Below are 12,062 nucleotides of genomic sequence, written 5' to 3'. Positions count from 1 at the left end.
ACGAACGTAACATAAAATAGGGCGTGTGGTCCACAGCCAACATGCCCTATGTGTTACCTCCCTTGCCTTTAAGAAAACAGAGTGACATTTATTTATAGCAAATCCCTGGTGATCTCCTATCATTGCATGTCAGTGAAATGTTTACTTACCTGATAGAGTATGGCAAGTGGGATAAAAACACTGTTTGGAAAAGGATCTCTCTTGTCTCAGTCGCCTAACTCTAAGAACACTATGTTCTGTGTGATGGGTATGGTGCAGTCGAATAGGCTGAGGGGCACCAATACACCACACGAGAAGCGCGCATTATAAACGTGTCAGCTTCCTCCCCTGCCAGGGATTAAAGACAGTGGTCCCCATTTTGGAGTGGGAACCAACACTTAAGTTCAGTGGAGCTCCAAAATTCTCAGGTGCACCATAGACTTAATCGTCCTCTACAAGTTGTGTTCCAAAAAGGCTAGGAAAGACCATGTATGTCCTAAGGCGGGTGACCCGAACGGATACTGCCTGGCTGAGTGAAGTGAGTAAACAGCAAGGCAGGTCCCCCTATTTGCAAGGACAACGGAGCAGTGCTTCTCAGACTGTGGCTGGGAGCAGCATCACCTGGAACTTGTTGAAAATGCCAAAACTTAGATGCCTCCTGGATCCACTGCATGAGAAACTCAGCGGGGGGAAGGGGGAACACTAGCACTTTGTGTTTCCACAAGCCCTTCATGTAATTCTGATGCCGGCTCAGATTTGAGAACCAATGGTATATACAGTGATCTGAGAGCTGAAAGTTTAAACGAACCATTGCCAGGAAACACACTGAAGCAATAGCTAGTAAGAAAGGAGAGAAAGCCTTCATATATTTCTCTTTTCAACCATTCCAGTGGGCAGAGAATGTTAGCGATCCCACCACTGGACTTCAATTTTGAATCCCATGTTGCTTCTGGAATAAGAATGGCTACAGTGGGACTCTTCCTGGGTCTCCGCAGAATGCCATCAGGAGCTATGTCTGATACACCTGTGAGTCTGCTGTGCCCAGCCTAAGGCCTGGCAACCAGCAGGCATCAGGAAAGGTGGGATAGAGTGAGCAACCTGAGGGAACAGGCAGTCCTTCCTCAGAGTGGGTCCCAAGGACTGAACAAGGTTACTGTCCCCCCTCAATCCCTAATACAATGATCTTAGCTCCTGAACCAGAAAGCTCCTGAATCAGGGACTTCGGGGGGTTGACTTGGGAGTTCCAGGTCCCACAACTACCAAGACCAAATCACTCCCTCACTCCACCTGCCTGCTCACACCCTAAACCCGTGCCTACCAGAGGTCATGTCCACAGGGGGCTCCCCTGCCAGAAGTCCGGGCCCCCAGCCCTGGGAGGTTGGCTGAAGGCATTACTTCTCTTGCTAGAGTGCATGTTCCCAAACATCCCTAGACTAGTAGCGGTGTCCTTTGTCATCCAGATGCCCTTTGTCACCACCACGGCAGCATCACCACCCTCCAAACTCAGATGCCCCACCCTGGCACTTCCATACCTGTAGTAAGACAGCAGGCCGTTGCTGAGCACGAACCAGCGGCGCTGGTAGCCCTTCAGGTAGTTGGTCCACTTGAGGAGCCAGCCCTTGAAGCTGTCCAGAGGCAGCAAGACCCCTGGGGCAGTGGAGATCGTGCCAGAGCTTGGCATTGGAACCCCAAAAGACATCTTCACCTGTCCTGGTCGCAGAAGAGGCGGGGGCTTTGACACCGGCTGTGACCATGACTCAAGTTTGGTCAAGTGCACGCTCCCCACTAGTGGCCCCAGCGCTGGTGGCTGTTCATAGGAGGCCTTGGTGAAGGGCCCAGCCCCCACACTGGAGCCAAACTCTTGCCGGGATCCTGATCCCGTCCCCAACCCCGGCAGCAGTTCCGATTCCTGTCTGGACCCTGGCCTGGACGCAGATGTCTTCTCCGACTCAGGCGCGGAGCTTGGCACTGGCTCAGAAACGGGCTCCGGCACCTGTTCTGACACCCGCTCCCGCTCGGGCTCGGGCACTGGCTGAGGCTTGGGCTCCGGCCCAGAGCCCGGCGTGGAAGCGCTCATGCTTGGAGCCGCCGTGTGGCACGACAGGCAGGGGACAACCGTGAACAGCGACGAGAGTCCGCGGGAGCGGCCGCCGCAGCCGCCGCCTCGGCACAGAGCGGCCGCTTTCCCCATAGAGCCGGCGGACCGGAGCGCGGCCGAGCCGGGGGGAGGGGGCAGCAGGAGGCGGAGGCCGGGGGCGGGGCCGGGGGCGTCACGACCGCGCAGCGCGAGGCGGGGGCGCGCGCGGGTCCCTCTGCGGCGGCCCGGTGCGCCCCGCGCCGCCGCCGGCGGCTGGCAGTTACCCGGACTTGGACCCCGGTCCTTCTCTGGCGTCGCCAGCGCCGGCCTCAGGGTCTGGAACTTGTAAGGCGTCCTGGAAACACCTGTAGGGCGAGAGCGTGGCGGGCGGGCTGGCGACGCGGAAAGGACGGCGCGGTTCAGGCCACCATCCCTGCCTGCGCCTCAACCCGTGCCAGGCGCTGGGGGAACAATGATGAATGCAGAGCCCGCCGGCTCCCAGCTCAGCCTCTGCCAGCTGGGCCCTGCGCCCGCGCTCCCCTGTCCGGGGTGGATTCGCTCCCCGAAACCCAGGAAAGCAGGAGTGAGGAGTAGGCGTGGAGCCGGTGCCGCGCTCAGAAGCCAATTAAATGCGCCCGAAACACGCGGGCCCACCCAGATGACGCTAAAAACTGTGGAGGACGCCCACCGCCCCCCATGGCAGCCATTACCTATGGGACCTTCCTGCGGTGACCTGGCTCGGTGGCCCAGAACAGCCGCCGCCTCTTATCTCCTGGGCCAGCTGGCCCCTGGTTCATGCCAGGGCACTTCGCTGCTAGTGAGGACATACTAGTAGCTCAAGTTCTCTCTGTAAACGAATATAGAGAGTTTTTTGTCTAAAAGCGGATTCTTAACTGGAATCTCCTCGATATCGCTGGGTAATCTTGGCTAGCGGTCTGTGAAATTTTGCAGTGTTCTGCGGAGTTTTACGTCTCTAGGGAGAAGGTCCATAGTTTTCATGGGATTCCCAAAGGAGTCTGTTATCCCAGAAAGGTTAAACATCACGGATTTTAAAGAATCTATCCTAAAGGGAAAGGTCTATAGTTACCACAAATAGTCGGAAATACTCAGGTTGGATATTTGGTTTCTGCCCAGACCCTTCCAGCTCTAGACTTCGGGGCGGGCGCTCCTCTCCTCATCCCACGTGCCTTACCTTCTGCTTACCCAGGGTTTATTCCTGGGGCACCTGTTCCTGAATGATGATGATCTTACCTGCAGTTTTACTTTGAGCTCTGGAGTGCAGAGACCTGCCCATCTTGGTCTATCCCATAACTATGAAGGTGGTCCTCAAACTTCAGTGTGCTGAGTCACCCCAAGGAAAAGTGACTGCCTCCACGAGCAGTGGGTAGAGGAAAACCAGGCAACTAGAGAATGGAGTGGGGTGCTTGCTTTTCACTTACACCATTTTGAACCTTTGAAATATTAAAAAAAATAATACGTGCTTAAAATCACTGTAGGGAAACTTATTAGAAATTTAGTTTTCCATCCCCATCTTCCTAGGATTCTGAGTCAGCAAGTCTGAGGTGGAAGCCAGGAGAATGCATTTTCATGAGCACTCCAGGAGTTTCTGATGTGGGTGGATTGTGGACCACATTTTGATACAGTGACGTGGGGGGAAAATCTTGGGATATGGGAGTCAGTTCCATTGAAGAAATCCCAACCCAGCCACCATACTGCACTTCCTCTTGCTCATCCATAAAATGAGAATAATAATCCTTACCTCACAGGTTGAAAGTAATCAAAGCGTGTATGTAAAGCACACTTGGCATAGTAGGTGCTCAGTAAATATTCTCTAGTTATTTAAAGGATGCTCCGTGAAATGTTTGGTGAAATGAATTAAACAGAGGCCAGAGCAGAAAGAGATGAGACCAAGGCTGACAGGCTTGGAAAACAGCTACAACCATGGGAAAAGCTCAGTGCCTGCTATGTTTGTGCTAAATGTGTTTAAAACCCCCAAGGAGGGAAGCCAACTAGTAAACAAATGCTTAATGATATGTTTTGACTGGTGCTAAATTGATGACAGTCATCTACCAGAGTGGGTGAAGAAGGTGTCACAGAAAGGGCGTGGTTTACACTGAGTCAGGAGGACGGGGTGGAAGGGCATTCAAAGGAACCAGCATGCACGAAGTCCCAACTCAGGAGAGAACACCTCGTCTGGGAAATGACAGAGCTCAGCATATTTGAAAAAGTAGGGCAGGAGATGAAACCAAGAGCTGGGTGGACACCATGCCACGAGGAATGCCCTTTATCCAGCAGAAAGTGGGCCTCCTGGGCACAAGGGAGATTTTTCACTTTTAAAATGCCAGATTCTTCCCCTTGGAGAAATGGCTGACTCCAAGTCTGGGGCAGGAAATATGCAAGATGAGCCTGCCTGAGACATTTCGTCATGCCAGAAAGTAAACAGGCTATTCAAGACCACTGTGTATCAAGGACTCAGAAGCCAACCTAAAGGCTCCCACTGGGCAAAGATAGGACAATTTGAGCATCAAAAAGAATAATGATTACAATGGGTAATCATATATATAAAGATCCATAAATTAAACCCACAAGTTCCTAAAGTTCCAAAAAGAAAAAAAACCAAAACACTTCATTGGTCAGCTTTGGAGGCTACTCCAGCACCAATTCATTATTCTGAAAAATGATTATAAAGGGAAAGAATTAAGTCTGTATCTTACAGTAATGAAGTGTTTAGAAGGGGAAAATCTTGACAGAAGAATTGGCTAAGAAATGCAGAAGGCATGATAAAATTAGAAGAAAGCACCATCTTTTGGCAACCCCTAATGAAATAATGGACCTACGCAATGATCATCAATAGCTTCTAAAGTGATGGGTTTGATGGGCAACTTCATAAAGGATGGAACAGGCTGACATCAGCTGAATCTACAGATTGATCTTAGCATCATCAGAAGTGCAATGACAGGACATTTTGTGCCTCTGGATGTGACCCAGTAGGAAACAGCACCACCCACGAAGTATTTTTACTTCTCCCCACCACCACCAAAAATAAAAATAAAAAAAAATCTAAATTTGAATCTAATCAAGATTCTAGCTTGATCACTGTAAAATAAACTCAGAAGACAGAGGAACATGTTAAATGACCCAAGGAGTCAACCAGTCAAATAAAATAGGAAGATCTACGAGTATATTCAAAGAACCTGTTTTAGTCAATAAATACATAGCCTGGGGGGAAAAAGATGGGAATAAGAAAATGTTATCAGTTTAACAAAGATGTAAGAGACAGGTCAACCAGATGCAATATGTGAACTATGTTTGGATCCTGATACAGACAAACCAACTGTAAAAAATACATTTCAAGGACAATTGGGCAATTGAACACAGACTGGGTTTTAGGGAATATTAAGAAGTTACTGTTAATTGTGTTATAATGGTATTCTGATATGTTTATGGGTGAAATTATATATTAGATTTGCTTTACAATAATTCAACTTTAAAATGAAAGGGGGTGGGGGTGTGGAATAAATGGAAGAAGGGCCAGGTGATGACAGTGTCGTTCTGGGGTCATGGGTACATGTGCACACATTATATTGTTTTCTCTGCTTTTATGGGTTTGAAAATTACCATAAAATGCTTTTGTTTTACAAACGTTGGCCTTTTTACATACCTCACCTCCTACCTTTACAACAACCCTAGAAGGTCTATTCGTGGCACAGCAGGGAATCGGGGTTCACAGAGTTAAAGGGCCTGCCCACCATGGGCAAATGGGGAGCCAAGATTCAAACAAAGGTTCTCTAGCCCTAAAGCCCGTCCACCTGTGTAACAGGAGAATAGAGACACCAGACTTCTGCCCTAGATGCCTAACCCACCCCCATCCCCAAAAGAAGCCCTGCCAGGCTGCCCCTGACCACCTCAGGAGCAGGAAAAGCTAGAGTGACAAGAAGTGAAGGCCCTGTGGGCTGGATGGTTCTGGGATAGCTGAATCAACCTTGCATTGCAGAGCTGGTCATAGCCATCACTTCTGCCTGAGGTCAGCCCTGTAAGATGGCAAAGACCCTGGACCCATATGCCTGCCCAAGGTCACATTGCTAACTGGATAAGAATCCAGTCCTTCTAGCTCCTATCGGTCTTCATTCAAAATCCAGACAGATTCTCTTATAAGTTTGTGGCCATAGATACAAATGTAGATGCTTGTTTGACTCATTTTACCCAGCAAAGGAGATGCATGAGCTAAGAGGGAGGCAGGGCAGCTTAGAGCTAAGAACACAAGTTTGGGAGGAAGACCTCTATTCAAATCCCAGATTGGCCGCTTTCTGGCTGTATGCCCCTCAGCCAGTACCGTCTAAAATGAGTTGGTGTAGGTTTCCTCTGCTATTACGCAATTAGGTCTGTCTTACCTTTGGTTCCTTGGCTAAATGAGAATATCTGGCAGGAAGCTCTGCATGGGGCAGGATCATAAATAGCAAAGTCAGGAGGGCTCTATTCTGTGGTGCCAACATCCATATTGCAAGCCCTAGGTGACCTCAGATATTTACTCCAATCTCTTTAGAGAAGAGCCAGGCTGTTTTCTGCCTGGGAGAAATGTTACCTGCACTTTGCAAATTTGAGTGTAGAGAGGGGTAGGGCAGTGGGTTGGAGCAGTTATCCCCCCTCTTGGCCCAGGTTATGTGTGAGTCTCTTTCTTACGTACAGGGTAGATATTGTAAAATATGTGTAGGGCACACGAATAATAATACAAGACACCTATGGGCTCATTGACCAGTTTTAGGAATAAAATCCCCCGTTTTAGTTCCCTGTTCTCCCTCCGACCCTCTCCCATAATCTGTTGACTTTGAGCCCAAACTCTCCCTGGGTTTTTTCAAGCCAACTGGCTCCAAGCTCCTCTTTAGTTGGCTAAGAGAGTGTTTTTGGCTGCTACTTCCACCTGTTTCTTTCATCAGGAACTCTCAACCTCATCCCATATTCCAAGCACTCGTTGAAATTGCTCCTTCGTCAGTGATCCATCTTTATTTAAAATTGAAACACCCCAACATGGTCCTCCCAAGCCCTCTTAACTGCTCCCTTTTTCTCCACAGCATTTGACGCCTTCTAAATGATTTCTGTGGTTTATTTCTCTCTCCCCTTATTACAATGAAAGCTCCAGGACGGCAGGAATTTTTGTTAGACTTCTTTCACTGTTCTATCATCGGGGCCTAGAAGTTCACAGAGTATGAACTTCATGAATATTTGTTGCGTAAAGTCTTCTAGTTCTCCTTGCTGTTGAATACTTCTGGAATGGTCTATATGTTTATTTCAGGGGGGTCTCAAGAAAGATGGGAGGCAAACACGGGTGCTGGTCAAACATCCCGAAATGGAAGTCTCAAAGTCAGTGGTTCTTAAAGTGTGGGGATCGTGAAGCCCTTTAAGATTATGACAAAACAGAGAGAATATAAAACTCAACATTTACACCTAAAAGTTTACATACAATTTATGAAGACCATAAATTTCATTTTAAGGACCTGTGCTCTTAGAACTATTAACGCAGTGGCCCCAGAGAGGAGAAAGGGGGGGTTTCTCCTTTCATCATACGAGTATACCCCATATGCTTCAATTTTGACTATAGTGCCTATAACAGACTATAACAGTTTCAAAGTTTTAGAAACAAACATTTTAAAGGAACCTGTGTGCTAACACCTTGGGGCGATCGTAAACTCAGGTGTCTTTAGGGGCCAGGAAGATGAGTGCACTTGGCTTTAGGACAATAGGCAGTGGTGGCAGCTGTGGCATGTAGACCCCACCCAAAGTGCTGAAATTCAACAGCATGAAAAACATGGTGCTGATACAACCCACACCCCTGCATTTGGCCCCAGGAGCACTATTAGTGAGCAACCTCTGCTTTGCCCTTTGTTAATAGGTTTTGTTTGAAAACCTTTCTGGGGAGTCAGTGATTCCTCAGTCATAGAGATGCAGAATTTCTGGAGCAATGGAAATGACTTGGGAGCTCCAGAGAATACGGTTGGTGGTACAGCGTGCAAATTTCACAAAGAAAGGGGTAGCAGGCCTCCCTTTTGCTGACTAGTCCAGTTCCTGCCTGGCAGGAGCTCTTGCTCCAATGAGAGAACTGAGACAGGCTAGTGAATGAAGACGGCACAAGGTATGAGACAAATGAACTGGGTCCAGAATGGGAAGGGAGAGCTCACCTCCAATGAGCTCTGTGAAGAAGGTGCACCAGGAGCCAGGCCCCAAAAGGTCTGAGCTGAATTTCCTCAGGTAGAGATGACGGAGGGCTGTATTCCTAGCAGGGTGAACAGTAGGACCAAAGGTCCAAGGCAGAAAAATCAAGGGGCCTCTTTGGAGAAGAGAGAAAATTCATGAGATTTGGCTCATGGGAAGACGTATAGGGAGTAATGTTGAAAAGTTAGTTTCCACAGGATCAGGCCCTCCCACTGTGCCCTTTAAACAAAAGCTATGGATCAGTTCTTCCCTGTGATCATTTCATCCTTGTGGAGTCTGTGCACTCAGCCTCCTAGAACAACTGGAAGGCTTGGCTGGGGCCCCAGTGACTGACTACTGCACCATGACCAGGTTCCCAACAGACACTCACTGACAGGGAGGCTACAAGGTCCCTAATAGGCTATGGTTGCCTCTCAGTCCCACTTCCTCCTCCTACGGGATTAACTGAAACACGAGGGAAGAGGGAAGTCCACCAAGGCCCAGAGATGGGATGTATGTTGTCTCAGAGCTAGTTAAGGAGTCACACACAGAAGCTGAACCCCTATCTCTAGATCCTTATTCCCGGGCTCCCTCCCCTGCATTAGGCTGTCTGTTGAAGTTTACGTGTCAATTCCAAGTGCAGCACCACATTTACAATCGCTACCACAACCCACCTCACATTTACCCCAGGAGGTGCCAGGCCTCATGCCAGGTTCCTGACAAGCATTAGCTCACCGAGTTCTCAGAACAAGCCTATGAGGTAGGTATTACAGTTATTCCTGGCTTTCAGATGAGGAAGCCGAAGCTCAGAGAAGGTGAAATAACTTCTCTTAAGAGGCAGAGCTGAGATTCACACTCCGAGCCGTCTGACTGCAGGGCCCATGTAGATCGAATAAAACCTCGCTGCAACAGTGAAGGATGAGGATCCAGGCAGCCCTCAAGGCTTGTGGGCAGCATTTCCAGTGGCCAAAAGGTTGAACAATGCAAATGTAGCACTTGAGTCAGGTTTGTTCATGAATGGTTTCCAGCTGCAAGAGTAGCTGGTCCATACAAGGAGCTCCGTAAACACATACTGAATGAGGTGGAAGGTGAGTGTGGTGAGTCACAGGGAGAACTGAGAAAGACCGTCACAAAGTTTCTGGGTGGAGGGAATACCAGTAACTGAGAGACCCAACTCAACCCAAGGGGATTAGGCACTTGAAGGACAGTGGAAGGACCTTTGAAATGCTCCCAGGTGAGCAGATTGGCTAAAGGAATCCCATCAGGAACCATTCTGTCAAGTGATATGTTAGTAAAGCAAAACTCACCCCGAATTATCATTTTGTATAAACCTGGATTTTTCTGGCTTTGCTCCCATCAGGAGTTGCTCGCATTCACTCAGCAGATATTTAGGGAGCATTATTTGTGCAAAGCTCTGTGCCACAGCCACCAGCACCCACCCCAGTTGCAGGTGGGAGAGGTGAAATCCAGGGGGTCTCAGGCCAAGGCCTGTGCCTGGCTCTGCCTCCTCAGCCCTGCAGAGTTCCAAAGTCAGCATCTGGACCAGGATCTGACTTGTAAATACCCAGAATAACACTTCTCGATTCAACAAGGGGCTGGGCTGGGGTGTGTTCCCACCTCTTGTTTGTGTTAGGGGTCCCCAGGAGTTAAATGAGGGCCTCCCTCCCAGACTCCTGCACACAGGCAAGCGCCTTCCCCCAGACCTTGCTGAGCACAGAAGTGTCTGCTGACCCCTTGTGGTCACTGTGGGATCTGTCCCGGCCCAGCCACCAAGGGCCTGGGTTGCACCTCTAGGGTGTTCTGGCCTGGTGACCTCAGCTCTCAAAGCCCTTTTCCACCCCTTACCTCATGGAGTCCTTCCTACAATCCCGGGAGGTGAGGAGAGCCAGGATTCCCATCCCCACTTTACAAATGAGTGGCAGCACCCTGGGATCCAGTTCCAAACCCAGCACTACTCTCTTATCTGACCCTGGAAAGTCAATTCCCCACTCCCTGCCTCGGTTAGGTGTTGGTAAAATAGGAGAGAGGACCTGCACACGGCAGCTCTAAGGTTTTTCCAGCTCTCTAAACGCTCAAGAGTGGGGATGTTACTTGCCCAAGGTCAGAAGCAGGTCTCCCCACTTCCACCCACACTGATCAGGAAACGTGAGAGGTGTCACAACAAACAAGAAAGCCAGTTCCTCCACCTTTATGTTCTGATTATCTGCTGAAGGGCCACATGAACACAAGGAGGTGAGGAGAAGGATGGATGGAAGAGTGGACGGACGGACAGATGGATGGATGAATGAATACATAGAACTCTGGGATCACTCTTAGCTGCAACTGAAGCAGCTACCTGCCTCCCCCTGCTCCCTGACAAGCTGCCCCTATAATTTCAGCTGCCTTGCCCCTTGGCAGGCTGCTCTATATCCACCTGCTGAGGTTCTGAAACCACTGCCCCTGCCAGACAGCTTTGAGCTGGGACCTGCCGCGAGGGGAATGGGTCCTTATCCAAGACTTCCTTCCTGCCGTGTCACTGACCACTGAGGTCAGCAGCAGTGGCTCAGGAGGAAAATCAGGGCCTGGGTCATGAACGGGAGGCCCACACATGGGTATCCCTCACAGAGCAGTTTCTGCAGCCAACAGTGGCTGAAATTGAGCGCGGTGCTCACAGTGAAGCTGAGGATCGCCAGGGCGGCTGGTTCAAACCGAGTGACTCTGAACATGTTCCGTAGCCTCTCGGTGCCTCGGTTTTCTCACCTGAAAGATGGGCTTGATACCTGACAAGTGTTGTGAGAACTGAATGAGGTAAGATATAAAATGCCTTGCCCATAACAGGTGCTCAATAAATAGAAGTGCCCTCCTTTTGTTTCAGGTCATGGAGAAATTCTGGAGAGGGAAGAAACAAGGCCCACTGCACCCAGAAAGTCTTTTCAACTGGGAAATTTTCCCAAGTACTCTAAAGTAGTGACTGACGTCCATTTGGTGATGGGGAGGAGGGGATGAAATGTATTTTCAGCAAGAATGAAAGGCCTGCTCAAAAACAATTGATAGCTTCAAAGAGAGAGTATCATTCATCTGTCTCCTGCCATCAGCACAGTTCTTCAGACACAAAGGCTACTCCACCAAGATCTCCTGAAGGCGAAACTGAGAACATCTTTTCACAGCTAATGGCAGCGGTCAGGACTCCTGTGTCCCGTTCTTCCACTTCCTGGCTGAACATCTTCCTCGTCCACATCTCCCTAACACAGCCTAACTCTCTCTAACAGCCTATTCGTCCTAGAATGGGTGACAAGTTACTCTTAGCCACCTGGCAGAAGAGAGACCTGGGTTTTAGTCTAGCTCTCTGTTAAATAACTGGCTTCAGGTAACTGACGTTACACCTGAGGTCCGCACAACACCGTCTGTGAAATCACCAGAGCTCCAGGTTCCGGGCCCTCTGCTTCCAACTAGAGGGAAAAAGATAGGGAGTTAGTTCATCAACGGTCGTTAGGAGGTGTTTGGAGTGCCACCGGCTTGAGGTGGGCTTTGTCACTTATTAGCTGCCCTACCTTCGGCAGGATTCTTCCTCTCTGGACTTCAATTTCTCATCTATAAAACGGGGCTAATAAAAGTACCTACTTTGTCGTTAGGAGGATTCAATGAATCATGTTTGGAAAGAGCGACGCCTTGTGCCTGGTACACAAGTGCTCAATAAACATTAACATGTCAATGGTTCTGATGACTTGAATGGGCTTCCAGGTTAAGATTTCATTTGAACTGAGTCCTGGGTGTGGGTATGACTATGTATCCACAGGACTAAAGAATCTCTAAACCCCTCCTTAAGCTTCAAGATTCTCTT

At 49.2% G+C, this 12,062-nt stretch overlaps 1 protein-coding gene across 4 annotated transcripts in view; it reads right to left on the bottom strand.

Annotated features, from left to right (window-relative positions):
- The window catches only part of OSBP2 (oxysterol binding protein 2), a 159,192-nt gene extending 156,969 nt beyond the window's left edge, over window positions 1-2,223 (bottom strand). Inside the window, exon 1 of one of the 4 annotated variants that reach the window (XM_033098269.1) lies at window positions 1,512-2,223. In XM_033098269.1, coding sequence (XP_032954160.1) covers window positions 1,512-2,170 — 659 coding nt within the window. In that variant the 5' untranslated portion in view covers window positions 2,171-2,223. The remainder of the gene's footprint in view (window positions 1-1,511) is intronic. The other 3 variants (XM_033098270.1, XM_033098271.1, XM_033098272.1) reach the window with 3 other exon arrangements.
- Between the last annotated feature and the right edge of the window lie 9,839 nt (window positions 2,224-12,062).

The sequence above is a fragment of the Rhinolophus ferrumequinum genome, chromosome 25, assembly GCF_004115265.2.
Source record: "Rhinolophus ferrumequinum isolate MPI-CBG mRhiFer1 chromosome 25, mRhiFer1_v1.p, whole genome shotgun sequence".
In the NCBI taxonomy this organism is placed as follows: Eukaryota; Metazoa; Chordata; class Mammalia; order Chiroptera; family Rhinolophidae; genus Rhinolophus; species Rhinolophus ferrumequinum.
The sequence above is the reverse complement of the archived record's forward strand: the minus strand, read 5'-3'. Positions and strand labels throughout refer to the sequence as shown.